Source organism: Labeo rohita, chromosome 9, assembly GCF_022985175.1.
Source record: "Labeo rohita strain BAU-BD-2019 chromosome 9, IGBB_LRoh.1.0, whole genome shotgun sequence".
Classification (NCBI taxonomy): domain Eukaryota; kingdom Metazoa; phylum Chordata; class Actinopteri; order Cypriniformes; family Cyprinidae; genus Labeo; species Labeo rohita.
In genome coordinates this window covers 38,306,005-38,323,366 of record NC_066877.1, presented here as the reverse complement: position 1 = coordinate 38,323,366, position 17,362 = coordinate 38,306,005, and the positions used below count along the sequence as shown (strand labels likewise).

General features: G+C 35.7%; 1 protein-coding gene across 1 annotated transcript; it reads left to right on the top strand.

The window, feature by feature from the left end:
• The first annotated feature begins 233 nt into the window (after positions 1-233).
• Positions 234-10,628, top strand: LOC127170997 (gastrula zinc finger protein XlCGF8.2DB). The gene is made up of 3 exons (XM_051119392.1): positions 234-278; positions 808-1,045; positions 9,551-10,628. Exons 2-3 carry the CDS (start codon positions 904-906, stop codon positions 10,294-10,296), a joined length of 888 nt encoding a protein of 295 aa, XP_050975349.1. The 5' UTR covers positions 234-278; positions 808-903; the 3' UTR covers positions 10,297-10,628.
• The last annotated feature ends 6,734 nt before the right edge of the window (positions 10,629-17,362 follow it).

Below are 17,362 nucleotides of genomic sequence, written 5' to 3'. Positions count from 1 at the left end.
CTAATGAAATCCACTTTTCAAATGCTCTTGTAATTTATCATGAATTGAAAGCACATGTACATCTAAACGGTTTTGATAGCTTTGCAATTCCCAATATACCTAATATATATATATATATATATATATATATATATATATATATATATATATATATATATATATATTTTTTTTTTTTTTTTCCTAATTCTATGCTTTGACGAACGGGACTTTTATTTTGGTCTGACTATGTGACATAAGGCTGTGCCGCGCTCCTACGTCTGTGATTCAGCTGAAGAAAGGTGTGTACATTTAACGTGTTTAAATCAACACAGCTCGTTTACAGAATTTTATATGGAATTGTGAAACGCTAAAATGTTTTATCCAGTGACATTAATTAAGGTTATTTTGTGTGAGTTAAGCGCATCTGCACATTAGTAATAGAAATGGTGCGTCTCATTTCACTTCCTATATCGAGAATCAGTTATAAACTGATTTCAGCACTGTGACGACACCTGCTGCTCAAAACAGTGAACAACAAACACAGTAATGAGTAATGACACGTGTAATGACAAACCAACAAACCGACAGCAAATGTTTTCGTTAGTGTAGTCTAATTAAATATAACCTACAAATCAGTAAATACCAAATATAAATACAAATGTGAAGCTTCTATATATCTGCTGTCTTTTTATTAATGTGAGTGCTAGCTGATCTGTCTTACTGACTCCCTCACCCGTGTGCTGACTATACTGAACTAGGGAGCTGATTGAAACACACACAAAGTTTACATGTATTTTTCTTTCTGTTAATTGTATTCCTCTTAAACAGGACAAAGTGTCCAAACAAACAAAAACTCCTGGTGAAGCAACGGAGATCCACGTGACACACTATTATAAAGATGACATTCATTGAAGAGGAGAAGACATGAAGATTGAAGAAACATTCAGAGTCAAACAAGAAGATACTGAGGAACAAACAAAGATGGCATTTATTAAAGAGGAGAGTGAAGACATGAAGTTTGAAAAAACATTCACAGTCAAACATGAAGATACTGAGGAACAAACAGGTTGGTTTTAAAGCTAAAAGCATCTGTTCCTTATTAAAATATCCAGCTCTGCAAGAAGTCTGTTAAAGATCACTTGTTCTGGAAAGCATTTGCTGCGTACAGTTATCTGAGTTTCACATACCTTCTAAATCGTAAATGTCTTAAAGACATCTAATAGACATCTATTAGACATCTGATAGGAAGCGTCCAATAGTACGTCTAAGAGTATTGAAGATGAGCAAACACTCTAAAAAATACATGCTGCAGATGTAAATGCAGATGTCAAGTAGACATTTTTGTGATGTACATATGCTATCTAGGACAGGAATTAATGATATTCTTTAATAATGTCATGAGTGTCCTAATTAAATTGGTTTATATGACATGGATCGGGTAATCTCATGTGGACAGTAGGCTTTTTGGTGTGCCATTTATTGTCCCACTGTCAACTGCAATAAACAGCTGCACAATTTTTTCAGCCTGGTTCTCATAAGAGCACCTGGAGATTTGGTTTGGTCCTCACACGGCACACACATAAGTCACTTTTCCACTACTGTTCTCTCTGCCTAACCGTTCCATTCCGTGACAATCCGGGCCAGTCAGCACGGATACGGTTTCATTTTCCACTGTGGTGCTGATAACGGAACTCTTTGTAATGTAAATACAAATGCGTCAGTCTTTGCCTTGGTAACGCAAAATTTAATGTAAACAGCGATATGGACGATGATCAGATATTTTTGTTTTTGGGACTCCTTTTTATATTATATTTACTTTGTTAAATAACAGATAAAAGGACACAACTCTTGGCGCAAAAAATAAAATAAAATAAACAGGCGACGACAGGTATAACTTCACCAACAAAATAAAATTCCTTTCTAAAAATACCACATTTATTGACAGTATTAATGCATGAGCTATGAACGCAGCATAGCTGTTTACTTGGGCTGTTTGATGAAATAGGGCGCTTCTGCTTAGCACGCACACTCTATCAGCACGGTTTAGCACGGTTGTCTAACCGTGCCAAGAATTCCGGGCCGAGAATGGTTTGTAATCGTGCCATGCCGTACCAGGCTCAGGTGGAAACACAACTGGAACAGTACCTGAACCGTTCTAAGAACCATTTGGCCCGATAGTGGAAAATTGGCTATTGTGTGACCCATGAAATATAACTATAAAAAAATAAATCAATAATAGTGATAACAATTTTATTGCACTTTATTTATTTAGTTTTTTTTTTTTAATAAAATAATAAACAAAATAATGAAGTTTGATAATACTAATATTTGACTGAAAGAGAGTGCTAAGTAAAAATACAATTATTAATATAATCAAAATTATTCAACCCCCTTGACCTGCAAGACAGCTTGCTGCAGAGAACTAAATTTAATTAAAACAGGCATCAGTACACTGTTGGAATATGGAACAAAAATAATGCCAAAAGTATTTGAAATAAAAAACTTGTTGAATTACACAACTGGGAAAAAAAATGCATTGCAATTAACAGTGCTTACATTTTAATGCATTGTATTTTCAGGGGTTGCATTTTTGTGCGCTGCATTTTGACATGGTTGTATATTTAAGTAGTGAATATTTCAATCGGAAACATTTCACCAACTTTTTCATTGTTAAAAATTCAATAATTAATATTCACCTCACAAAGTCCATTTCCAAAATATTCAGTTTGTTTAATAATTCCAACAATAACATTCGTCAGACAATTTTCGGTTAATTTTATTTCACTTTACAAATTCGTTTCCGAAAATTCAGTGGTTCAAATTCGACAGCTCTTAGCAGCGCACATCCGGGAACTGCAGGAAAAGCAGTAGAGTACTGGTAGAAGATCACCATCTGCTGTTAGACGTCCTCACCAGCAGGTGGTGCTAGCGGCTGTAAACGGCTTCATCAACAGGCCTGTGCAAAGCGATATGTGGCCAAGATGGACCAAGCGGTGAGTATTAAATACCAATTACGACATAAAACCGAACTTTACTTCTTCAATTGCCTATAGTAATATGTCATTTCTTTTTACCTCGTGTAAACATGATCTTCTTTCACTGTAACGTTAAAGGTGATATAACGCAATAAATGTAACACATCACATCCAGTTTTTTTGTAGTTGGCAGTTATGTTACGTTTTAGAGAAACCAACGTAATTCGCAGAGAACGACTTGTCTTTGCTATTGACTTTTATTTGCAACAAAAATGTGCACTACAAAAATGTTTTGTTGTGTTTCCAGTCCAAATACTGTAGCATAAGATTCTTAAATCGAGAAGTTTTTAGTAGACAAGCAACAAGTAGTCTATTGTTTTGTTTTCTGGAAAAAAAAAAAAAAAAATATATATATATATATATATACAAGTCGTTCTCTGCGAATTACGTTGGTTTCTCTAAAACGTAACATAACTGCCAACTACAGGAAAACTGGATGTGATGTGTTACATTTATTGCGTTATATCACCTTTAACGTTACAGTGAAAGAAGATCATGTTTACACGAGGTAAAAAGAAATGACATATTACTATAGGCAATTGAAGAAGTAAAGTTCGGTTTTATGTCTTAATTGGTATTTAATACTCACCGCTTGGTCCATCTTGGCCACATATCGCTTTGCACAGGCCTGTTGATGAAGCCGTTTACAGCCGCTAGCACCCAGTGTTGCCAACTTTTTTCAATGGAAAGTAGCTAAACCCCACTTGAAAAGTCGTCAAATGTCGCTAAATGACGTCATACGCTCATTAGCATATTAGCTACGCTAGTGCTCACATACTGCTATTTAATGCAGCCAAATTCAATAAAACTGTTTTCATTTATATATTTCATAGATATATTGATATATTTTACGGTTTCTTTTGTCAGACAACGGGGTAAATATGAAATAGTGACTGAAACGCGGCCCATTAGGACTACATAACCAGCTCTCGAAGATATTTATCTACACTAAAATCGTGATTCATAATCACGACATTGTCTAATGAAATAAAATACACATATGATTAAGACAATGGCTGTGCTGTGATTTCGGCTATACTTGCATGTAAAATAGAGTTACAGAATATCTTCTTTTATCTGAAAGTGCTGCTTCTCTGCCGCTCACTGAACAGAGCAGACGCAGATAGAGAGAGAGGGAGAGCGCGCGCGCTGGGAAAGCACAACTTTGCGCTTGCGCGGCAGTACCAGAGTGTCTCATAAACTAAATAAGGTTTGTCCAAGAAGTCGCTAGATTTGTCGCTAGGCGCTTTTTCGAAAAAAAGTCGCCAGGGGGGTCTGAAAAGTCGCTAAATCTAGCGACAAAGTCGCCAAGTTGGCAACACTGCAAGCACCACCTGCTGGTGAGGACGTCTAACAGCAGATGGTGATCTTCTCCTGGTACTCTACTGCTTTTCCTGCAGTTCCCGGATGTGCGCTGCTAAGAGCTGTCGAATTTGAACCACTGAATTTTCGGAAACGAATTTGTAAAGTGAAATAAAATTAACCGAAAATTGTCTGACGAATGTTATTGTTGGAATTATTAAACAAACTGAATATTTTGGAAATGGACTTTGTGAGGTGAATATTAATTATTGAATTTTTAACAATGAAAAAGTTGGTGAAATGTTTCCGATTGAAGTATTCACTACTTAAATATACAACCATGTTAAAATGCAGCGCACAAAAATGCAACCCCTGAAAATACAATGCATTAAAATGTAAGCACTGTTAATTGCAATGCATTTTTTTTCCCAGTTGTGTAATTCAACAAGCTTTTTATTTCAAATACTTTTGGCATTATTTTTGTTCCATATTGGAAAAAGTTTATTAATACACATTTGAGTAATTCTGAACATAAGTTGATGAATAATAATAATATTAAAAAAAAATCAAACTGGCTCTAACGTTCATGTTCAAAATTATTCAATCTCCAAAAGTAAAATTTGATGCATAATCATTTATTCTTCAAAAACCACCAATAAACGCTGCTTGGATGTGCTTAGAAGCTTCTGTCATCTGTCTACTGCAATCTTGGCCCATTTCTCACCTGAAAAGTTTTCAAATCACTGATAATCTTTTGCCACTGCTTTCATCAAATTCAACCAAATACAAATACTGAGAATTAAATCTGGACACTGAACAGGCTACTCAAGAGCATGACAGATTCTATGACAGATCCCTGATCCCAGATCCCATAAGTACATTTGGATGTGTACTTTGTGATGATTGCCCTGCAGGAAAGTCCATTGATCATTAGCCTCAGTCTTTGCACCAAAGGCATCACAATTCTTGCCAAAATGGCCTGATACCTAAAAGAATCCATGATGTTCTTCATACGGTTGAATCATTTAGATTGCAACTGTATATATTTGAATTTTCATAATTTTAAAACTTAAAATCAGCAAGCTTACATTTTGTCAGGTTGCCAGCAAGTGAAGAGTGTCAGTTAAAGGAGAAGTCCACTTCCAGAACAACAATTCACAAATAATTTACTCACCCCCTTGTCATCCAAGATGTGCATGTCTTTCTGTCTTCAGTCTTAAAGAAATTATGGTTTTTGAGGAAAAGATTTCAGGATTTTTCTTCATATAATGGACTTCAATTGTGCCCCCCATTTTGAACTTCCAAAATATAGTTTAAATGCAGCTTCAAAGGGCTCTAAACGATCCCAGCCGAGGAAGAAGGGTCTTATCTAGTGAAACGATCAGTCATTTTTTTTTGAAAAATAAAAATTTGTATACTTTTTAAGCACAAAAGCTCGTGTAGCACAGGCACTGGGATGCGCATCCCGCGCGTTCTTGAATGATTCGTTCATTTTGACTCGGGAAGAACGACTCGTCTCGGGGAGTGATTCATTCAGTCGTGCATGTGCAACATCCTATTAGGTTCTATACTGGAATTAGTTCACCTGTTTCGAGTCTTCAGGTTTTTCGAGTTGTTAGTTCATCTTATGGGGCTGTCACGTGATGAACGAATGACTCAAACCCGAAAACTCAGATAAGAAGTGAGGTGAGCTAATCATAGACTAAAGACTCAGGTAAACAATGAATGATTCTTTTCTGTTTCTTATAGCATTATAGTTTTGTCTTGTTTGTAGTGTGATCAACATTTGTGTAAGCAGCAGATGTGTTAGGGAATTAACACGTAACATTTTAATTATATATTTGCTAAAATGAACGAAATGACTCAAAAAAAGAATCATTCATTTTGCTGAACGAGACTAAAAGGTCCGAGTCGGTAAAATGATCCGAACTTCCCATCACTACTGCGAATCACGTCTAAGTTCATCGTCTGTGTACTCCGGCTCAAAAAGGTAGAGTATGGTGAAAAACTCCATCTTATTTTCTCCTACAACTTCAGAATTGTCCGACATTGTTGTAGCTTTTGTTTGTAAACAGCGTTTGACTTACTTGCACTTTGTTAGTCTTTGTGCGTTCGCTTTGTAAACACTGGGTCTGTAGTTCTGTGTGACCTTTCGACGTGATTCAACAGTACGTAGCGTCGTGAACGTGCATCCTAGAGCCTGTGCTACAAGAGCTTTTCTGCTTAAAAAGTACAGAAATTTTTATTTTTTGAAAAAAAATGATGGATCATTTCGCTAGATAAGACACTTCTTCCTCGGCTGGGATATACCTATATTGAAATATATTCCTGCTCAGGTGACATCTGCTACAAAGTGTAAATTGTCTTTATACAGTAAATTACATTTACATTCAGACATTCAGTTTGTCAATGTCACATGGGTCAAGATATACACTCCATAAACAGGGTGGATGGTGCCAGATTTTTAAAGGTTGAAAAGCCAATGGTGGACTCCATATATGGAGAGCATGGAGACTTGCAAGACGTCCGTCTTACAACATAGCATATGTTAAGTCCAGGTAAAGGCCGAGACACACCAAGCCGACTTAAAAAAACTAGTGGCGATGAAAGCCGATGGCGTTGTCACCTCGCGTCAGCAGCGCTTCCTTACCATTTTGAATATCAGTAACATTGATAACTTTCTTCATTTTAAGTGGATTATGATGATAAGTTGTCATGATAATATTCACATACTGGAATACTTGGGTAAGATCAACTTTAGACTGTGCCGCTTTCATTTACTTATCACATTTACTCCTTTCTTATCACTTTCGCCATAATTCTCTGGCTCTGACTCGTTTGCGAAACTAGGCATCAAATCAGAGTTCTTACTTTCCCAGACGGTCCCGTTGAGAGCCGACGCGTGGCACACACCAAACAGGCTAGCCCAACAGATCGTTGACAGACTGTCGGCTTAGTGTGTCCCGGCCTTAAGGATAATGCAAAAGAGATCCCCAACCAAGTGATCCACGTCAGACTCGTTTGCGGTCTGCATTTTAGAACTGCATCCACATATGCACCAGACTGACTTGCCCTTCCTTTTCCACATGCGCATGTGGGACTGATGGCTACTCATCTGAACAAATTTGATCAATTGACTTAATACTGTTTGATTAAATGTATTCATTCATATTAACAGTTAGATAGATAAGACCTAAACAATAATAATACTTGTCGACTAATGGCAAGGTAATTCTCAAGCTATCCAAGTGAATGTTGTGGTCTTTATAGTCAAAAGAGCTAATAGCATTGAAAAAAGATGTAACTTTAATAATAAAGTGTTAGATTCAATTTTAGATTAATGGTTATAATGCTATTAGTGAACTGTTGACCCTGCAACCGCAATCCTGCTGGGAGACCAATAAAGCAGACACAGAAAGACAGTGTATTACCAAAGAATTCTCAAGTTTATTAAGAAAGATGAGTCATATTAATACAATACAGATTCAGGCAATAACATACAGGATGTCCTGGACATCCAGTCAGTATACTCAGAGGTCAAACATTACCCCATATATTAAGATATATAGAAACAAGTAAGATGTGTTTCCAATGTTGTACTGGTGTGCCAGTGTGTCTTAAATTCTTGTTTTGTCTATGTGTGTCCATGATGTGCAGATATCGAATGTATGATTCCTGTGCTGAGATGGGGCTAAAAATCTGACTTAGGCACTATTTCTCTGCAAAACTAAGCATGAGTCTATGACTCTTGGACTATTTTAGACATGAATGTCATTCTCCAGAGTCGAGTAATAACGAGTTTAATTACTGCCAGCTTTCTTGAATTGAAGGGATTTTTGGATGTGTCCTAAGGAAAGCTAAGAGTTGTATTAATTATTGAAATTGAGATTCTGAGATAATAGATAATGGCTCCATTAGTAGTTTAGTTAGTATAGGATCTAGCAAAAATGTTGCTGGCTCTGATTTTGATGCTTTCAGGTTAGTTTTGAAGTCTGTTGCTTTTTAACATTAACCCTCTGGTTGTGTTTGAATTACGGTCACATTTGTGGTGTTCTCGGTCAAAAATGACTGGACTCCAAACAATTGCTTATAAATCTGTCATTATGCTATATTATCACCAAGTATTGGATTTATTCTTTTTGTCAACTTGTTTTCCTTCATTTAGGACTAGTTTTGTGTTTCTCTTTGCATCTGATTAATCATAAGTCTCATTTATCCGAAAGTAGGCACCTCATTACTATTGTGAGTGTTATACCTATTTCATCCTACCCTGAACTGCATGCAGTATGCTTTTATGATATTTCTCTCTCTCTCTCTGTCTCACACACACACACGTGCACGCTCAAACTGCCTTGTCTTTAGCATAAGTTTTATGTTCTCACAGAGTAGACAAAAGTTTACATACAAATAAATGTACAGAGAGAGCTTCAGCTTGTTTCATGATATTGTCTCTGTTTGACAGTGTCAGTGTGCAGTATATATATATATATATATATATATATATATATATATAACTGAAATATAATAGTTTTGGTTTGTTGTTCCATGAAATGTTATAATGTAAATAATCTTAATGTGTTCTTTCTTGTATGTCAGCGGTGGTCAGATTTAACAGGAACAGCATACGTGTTAATTTGTGCCCCTTTTCAGAAAATAAAAGCATTTCAAAATAAAGGTTGTGTTTGTGATCTTCCCCATTCACTTTCAATGGCTGACCATTTTGACAAGTGTGACTTTGTGCAGTTTTGTACAAAATAAAACATTTAAAAGCAAACTTTCTGATTAATCATTAAATTTTTTATCTCATATTGTTAAAATTATTCATAAAAAATGAACTCAAAAAGAGGTGCCTACTCTCGGATAAATGAGATGCAAATAGAAACACAAAACCAGTCCTAAATGAAAGAAAACAAGTTGACAAAAAGATTGAATCCAATATTTGGTGATAATATATCATGACAGCTTTATAAGCAGTTTGGAGTCCAGTCATTTTTGACCGGGAACACCACAAGTGTGACTAGGTGAAATAAAACCCACAAAAAAAAAAAAAAAAAAAAAAAAAATTTCTGAGAAGTACTTATATCCTGTCTAAACAAAGTTAGTAAGTTTGAGTTCAATGCGGTAAGGTTAACTAGTATTTTCGGGAAAAAGAAAATCTTCTCTGAGTCAATTTAACCCGAACACAACCAGAGTGTTAAGCTGGTGTTCATTCGTATTTGTCTTTTTCATTTTAGACATGACAGCACTTAAAGAGGAGAGTCAAGAAATGAATGAAGCAGAAGAGAAAGATCGGTGTAATAAACTTGATTTCATGACTGCAGAAAGAAAATCCACAAAGACTGTAAAGATTTCCTCAGGAAGCAAAGCTCAAGAATGTCATGAGTCTTGTGGTCAGTGTGGAAAGTGTTTCAGAGATAAAGCAAACATTCATCAGAACATGGGAATTCACTCAAGAGAGAACATATGTCATCAGTGCAAACAGAGATTTACAGACAACAAACAGCTTAAGAATCATGTCAAAATTCACATTGGAGAAAATCCTTTCATGTGCCATCATTGTGGAAGGGGTTTCCTAAAACAAGTACACCTCAGAATTCACTTGAGAGTTCACACCAGAGAAAAGCCTTTCACCTGCCCTCAGTGTGGAAAGAGATTCTCTCAAAAACAAAACATTAAAGTCCACATGAGAACTCACACTGGAGAGAAGCCTTTCACTTGCACTCAGTGTGGACACAGTTTTACATGTAAAGAAAACCTTAATGAACACATGAAAATCCACACCGGAGAGAAGCCTTTCACCTGTCCTCATTGTGGAAAGAGTTTTGCTAAAAAACGAAACATGACAGTCCACATGAGACTTCACACTGGAGAAAGACCTTACACGTGTCTTTGGTGTGAGGAGAATTTCACCTATCAAAGAGACCTAAAACATCATTTGCGAACTCATTCAGGGAAGCAATTGCAGTGTTCCTCAGTGTAGTAAGAGGGTTACAAGGTACAGAAGTTTCAGAAATAACCTGCATGTTCACTGTGGAGTAGGCTGTCTCATTTTTTTTTAAGTGTAATTTTAAAATCATCACACTTAAAAATACACATGAAGATATCATGCAGATGTAAGTCCCTCGAATTTGCTATAGTTTTGATGCCTTTTGAATTCCATAAGTATAACTTTGTTGTGGTCATTTTTGTTAAACATAATTTCTGTTGTTACAGATAATGAAAATCTCTTATTTTCATTTTAACAATAATACCAACATTGTGTTGAATTGTAATAGTGGCAAAATTTGAAAAAATTCAAAAATTGAATTGTAATAGTGGCAGCTGTCTCTTAGAATTGGTGAATCTGTGGCCAGTCATTCACATCCTGCATAGAAGTTACAACAGTTACAATCAGTTAAATTTGTTAAACTTTTACCTTTGGAAGTCCAACTCACAACCAGTGGCAGAGCCAACACTCTGGCAGATGTTTAAGGTGGCAATGAACCCCAGGAGCCACCCCAAAATTTTATTCACTACTGGAATTTTTACGCTGATTGACATCTTATTTCAGCTCTTGTTGAAAGAGCATTTTTCCCCAGGGGTGGAAATCACGTAATTTTACTTGATCACTGTACAGAAGTATTATTTTGGGGGATCTGCAGTTTACTCAAGTTCAATTTAAATACACTGCAATAACTGAACACTAGGTCCAAAAATGTTTTGGGTTACAAATGTACCCATGGTTCCCTGAGAAGGAGAACGAGACACTGTTTCTGCTGATGCTATGAAGAACATCAGTGTGACCAGTGTCTGAAGGATGTGTTTTACACACGGCAATATTATTGAACAATAACAGTCCAGGATGACAATACTGGTGAGATTGAGAGTGTAAGAGGCTGCCTGTAGCACATATCACTTTGCTTTTAAAATACTTCATCACATGAATTAGGAGTTTAAAATTAAATTTTAAAGCATAGTCATTAGAAAATCAGACTTTAGGAGCTCTTTTTACTTTGAGGTCGTTTTGAGAAAGAAAGAACTGGTCCTCAAAGGTTAAAGTGTTACTCCACCCCAAAATGAGAATTTTGTCCTTAATCACTTACCCCCATGTCATTCCAAAACTGCAAAGGCTTTGTTCGTGATCAGAACACAATTTAAGACATTTTGGATGGAAACCGGAAAGCCATTGTCCGAGTAATTAACACGGCATCACAGTCAGCAATTTTTTTTTTAATGACAATCAGCTTGCTGTGTATGACACCAAACAAGCCCCTCTAGACCCAGGCACACTACAGGCACTGTCCTGGCTGGTAAGGCCAAAGTCAGATCATTTTGATGTTCTGCAACCAGCGGTGCAACAGCAATCAAATTACAGCAATTGTGGGTTGTTTGCTATAGCATTTGCATATGGCTGTATGCAAGGGTCTCCCACCAGAGCAATTTCATGAAAGCAGGTTAAGGGCACAGCTCTAGCTTCATTAACAAAACACAGCATAACATTTAGCACAAAGAGTCAAGAGAGTGAAGTTGAGGCAAACATGACCAAAACTGCACAGAACAGAACAGCTGACTAAAAAAAGCTCATGGTCCAGTGCTAGAAATCCCAAGAGTGGTATCATCCTACATGTTTAGATATACCCAGAAGTGTGATTGGAATTGATCAGATCTGGCAATGTTTCAAATTCAAATGATGATGTAATGCGTACTACATTTTTTAAAGAAAAACAACTTAATTGAAATTTAAACATGTCACTGCAGTAGTACAACTTTTTATTTATTTATTTTTCTCTCAAGTTTTCTTTGTTTAAAATCTTAAAAAACTGAAAGAGTGAAACCAAATCACTTTATTTATGTTTTGACAAAATGACAAAAAAAATTTTTTCTGTAACAGCGCTCTAAAAAGTGATAAGCTGACTTAGCTTTAAAAAAACTGAGGAAACACATTGCCTTAAAATTAAGTAAATCATAAAAAATAAGCTAAGTGAATCTGACAATTCACTTAACTTATTTTTAAATTAATATTTGCTTAATAATTTTAAAGCAACACGTTTCCTTTTTTTTTTTTTAAGTTGGGGCTAAATACAATGACATAAATACATTGACATTCTCTTTATTTTCTCCAGAGCTGTACAGTTACTTGTCATGAAATTAGTAATAGAGTAATACAGTAATAGTTAGAGGAACAGTGAACAGCAAACATATAATGGGACATGATGTAAAAGTGCTTATGCACTCACATGCTTGGGATGGATTTGCCTTTAATTTCTTCCAAAACTATACAGCAAAACAACTTGGACATTAATACAGTAATAGTCAGGGTGACTGTGAACAGGAATCAGTTGAAAGAATGAGCAAGCCTGTAAAGTATTTATATCGTCACCTTAGAATTATAAGATTCTATCTGCATTCTGAGCACTTTTGAGATATTAAGCTTCAAAGTTTTGCGTTCCATAGACTTCTGTGGATAGAACCATTTTTTTTTTCTAAAAAAAGACCCAAAATGTACACAGCTTACAAAAGAAACATCACATAATGTAAATAAGTTGTCACAGTATAAGAATATGTGAATAACTCAAAAATGTCAGATAGAACTTTATAATTTTAAGGCAAATAGTGGCGAACTGTGACTCTTTAACCTAGGCCCTCTCCCCCTACCCTCATCGGGGGAAAAAACAAACTACGAGTCTAGCTTACTGTGTCCTCTTCTACAATTCCACCTCTGAATCAAGAGGATATTCCAGCCTTAGGCAGTCACACAGCGGAGGACAAGTGTAGTGCTTAATGTCCACATGAGAACTCACTCTGGAGAGAGACCCAGCGTGCCCACAGTGTGGAAAACTTTAACAATTAAAGGAAACCTTAAGATTCACATAAAAAGTCACACTGGAGAGAAACCTTTCACATGCAAGCAGTGTGGAAAGTGTTTCAGATATAATGTTAACCTTAATGACCACATGAGGATTCATTCAAGAGAGAACAGTTTTAAATGTCATAAGTGTGAAAGGAGTTTCACAGACAAAGCAGACCTTAAAGGAGAAGTCCACTTCCAGAACAACAATTTACAAATAATTTACTCACCCCCTTGTTATCCAAGATGTTCATGTCTTTCTTTCTTCAGTCATAAAGAAATTGTTTTTGTTTTTTTTTGAGGAAAACATTTCAGGATTTTTCTCCATGTAATGGACTGATATAATGCCCCGATTTTGAACTTCCCAAATGCATCTTAAATGCGGCTTCCAACGATCCCAAATGCAGTTGTAAATGATCCCAGCTGAGGAAGAAGGGTCTTATCTAGTGAAACGTTCGGTTATTTACATAAAAAAGTACAATTTAAATACTTTTTATTCTCAAACTCTTGTCTTGGCTTGCAGTCCTTGAACTCTGTGTATTCTGGCTCAAGACAGTTAGGGTATGTCGAAAAACTGACCATATTTTGTCCCTCAACAAAAAATCATCCTACATCATTGCAGAAGTCCGACCCAGTCTTTGCAAAGTGAACATGCAAAAAAGATCAAACACCCTTAACAGATAAAGGTTGAACAGCGATATAGGGTGATTTTTTGAAGTTGAGGGAGAACATGAACAAAAACAGTCCAGACAGAGTAAGATGAGACGAGCGTTTGACATTTAAAAAATATATAAATTGTATTATTTTTATTAAAATAACCGATCGTTACGCTAGATAAGACCCTTCTTCCTCGGCTGGGATCGTTTATAACCGCATTTGTGATCATTTGAAGCCGCATTTAAACTGCATTTTGGAAGTTCAGAATCGGGGCACCATATCAGTCCATTATATATGGAGAAAAATGCTGAAATGTTTCCCTCAAAAAACATAATTTCTTTACGACTGAAGAAAGAAAGACATGAACATCGTGGATGACAAGGGGAGTAAATTATTTGCAAATTGTTGTTCTGGAAGTGAAGTTTTCCTTTAAGACTCACATGAGAGTTCACACTGGAGAAAAGTTACACAGTTAAATGAAACCTAAAGGTTCAAATGAGAATTACACAGGGGAGAGACCTTAGCAGTGTGAGAAGAGTCTCACATATCAAAGTGATCTGAAACATTTGCAAAGTTTGTAAATATTAAATAACATTTTATGTAAAATGACACATTACTCTGTGGAAATACAGAAAATTTATATACAAGCAGTTACTTGTAAATTTAGTGGTGGAACTTTAAAATACAGAAAATATCTCTAAAACAACAGGTATTTCATCGTAAAAAAAAATCTTAAAAAAAAAACAATAATAATAAAATACAAAAAAAAACTTACCTGTAAAATTACATTTTTCTTAATCAGAAGCTGCTTCTGGTGGATCAAAACACTTTGAAGCTTTCATATAGGGATCTTTTGGCCCATTGCTCCTCCTGCTGGTCACTGGCTTGTTGCGTTGGAGGTGCACTTTAAAACAGACTATCTAGATTATACCTCATCAATGCTGTGTGTACCTTCCTTGCAGAGAGTTGAACACTTTTTGATGAAATCTGCAGGCCGTAGGAACCTTCCCTGCTGAAATGTGAGTCACCTCACATCACCTGTCGGGGCAAAAAAGTTGCACTCGTTTACATTGTTTATTTGTTGGTTTGTCATATTAGGCAGTGTCCGACAAGCTTAAACCAACCATCCCGTCACACAAAATGAAAACATATTTAATTACATTTTTTACATTATTAATGCAAAGTAAATTATGTTTCAGGTTGAATGCATGTATGCTAGGTGCGGAACTTGACCACATGGGAGATCTGTGGCAATTTTTGGATAAAATTTACCACCGTTACGTTTTATTGTGTGAGTAAGGGACGTAACAGGGTGGTTCTGCTTCCTGTTTGAATGTGAGGATGTTTGAAATAAAGGACTCTAATATAGGCTACTCAATTTATTTCTCTTTTACTCACTCACTATCTGTGTTTATGAATGTTATATTTTATAACATTTGAACATAGATCTGTCACCATCATGGCTCCATTAAGCGGTGCTGAGAGACAACGGCGATGCTGTGCATGTTGAGATGCTGATGCTGAGAGGAGGAAAAAATATCTAGAGGAGGGGTGTCAAACTGGAGGGCCGCAGCCCTGCAGAGTTTAGTTTCAACCCTGCTCCAACACAAAAACCATGTACTTCTCAAATAAACCTGAAGGAACTTGATTAGGGTTGAAGCTAAACCCTGCAGGGCCGTGGCCCTATATACATATGGACATATGGTGTACATGACTTGTCTATACCATCCTGTCACAGCAAACCACCCCGTCACAGTTAAAAGTTTATAGAAAGGAAATGAAATGTTACATAAATTTATGTTGAATGATGTTCTTGTTGTGTGGACTAATCCAATAAATGTAAATTCAAATTGAAATGTCAAATTCATTTTTCAAGATTAAAAATCTAAGAATTAAAAAAATGCATTAAATTACAGACTTTCTATTAATAGTTTCTTGTTTACTACTGTATTAGCATACATATTGTCCATTACGGAGATGGTACAACAAACACAGATTTAAATGAATAAAAACATTCTGCAGTTTTAAATCTGAAAGTGCACCGTGTGTAAACATATTGGGCCTCTTTTATGAAATGAACGTACAACAAAAAAATTGGGCATATGGTCATTTCTACGCAAAACTTAGAATTTATCAATATGAACGTGAGTGGTGGCTACAATCAAATCTCATATCAGGTCTGAGCTCATGTACACAAGTTTTTGAGTTTCAGACCATGAGGATTTACACATCGTCGCATGCACACTTCGGTTAACAGGGAAAAACAGAAATTATAAAAGGAATAAAATAAATAGGGCTAGCCTACACAAAATATATTTCTCTTAAATAATCAACAGATTAATAAAGAAAAAAAAAACTCTGCGACAAGTATAGGCCACTTTGTTTTTGTGACACTCTTAATGCATTTTGTTATATCTTTACTTTATTAAATGCAACTGATCACGCAGACGCCTCACGCGCACACACACAAATTTCAGCATTGTTAACTTGACATTTCAGCCATTAATCAAACTAAAATGCAGTCAAACAAACATAAAAGTTAGTTAACATTTTTGCGCATGTGAATGATGATTTACGTGGATATTGGAACACAACTGAAGTACAAAGACTTGTTTTTATCATGAATAATAGTTTTTTTTTTAATGTCTACATTTTTTTTTATTTTGCATTTCAACAACATCATGGATAATAGTTCAGCAACCAAATGTTACATGGCATAAAATGGAAATATTTGGATGTCGATAAGAGCCTTGTAAGCCCAATTCCATTTAGTTTCGCTTTACTTATCCATTCGTTTTTGCTGGACATTTGTATTCTGTATTCAATAGCCAAATTTGTTTTACTTTATAGTTTAGTATAACATTTTATAGCTACTAATTTTTTTTTAATTCTTGTTCTGTAATACTATTCAATTTAAAGTTTGTCGTGGATTAAGTAGAACTAAATAGGCCATGATGTTTATAAATATTTTGTTACATTTATTGGTATTTAATATACATACTGTATAAATGAATGCTATTGTTTGCACATATAAGGTTAAAGGTTATTGTCAGAGTAAGATCAATTTCTCTTTCATGAGTTTACTTCCTCTTTTTGGCCGGATTTTGTTTCTCTGTGTCGTAAACTCTAGGGGCAAGGCTTCTAATTCGGGGTGTGTTTAGGGGCATGATATTTCAATGACGATTGTTTTCAGCCACCACATCTATCAACGTACGATCATTCATACGACGGGATTGGCAGCATACTAATGTTTCATGAATCACATGTGAACTCTGTTATAAGTTGATTTGTGCGCATGGATTTGCGCTTGTTTCTATGTTCGATTAATGAATCGGCCCATTGTCTCTTAAAAGAAAGAGTCGACTCATGAAAACAAGTCGTTTTCAAAATGAATCTCAAGCTGTTTCATGTTGACATCAACCTGAAACATTAGCATATTGCCCACTTGTTGCATGCACAGACCCGGGAAAACCTGAACTTGAAAAAATCCTCAAATAACTTAATTTCTTTGTGACTAAAGAAAGAAAGACACGAGTATCTTGGATGACATGGGGGTGAGTAA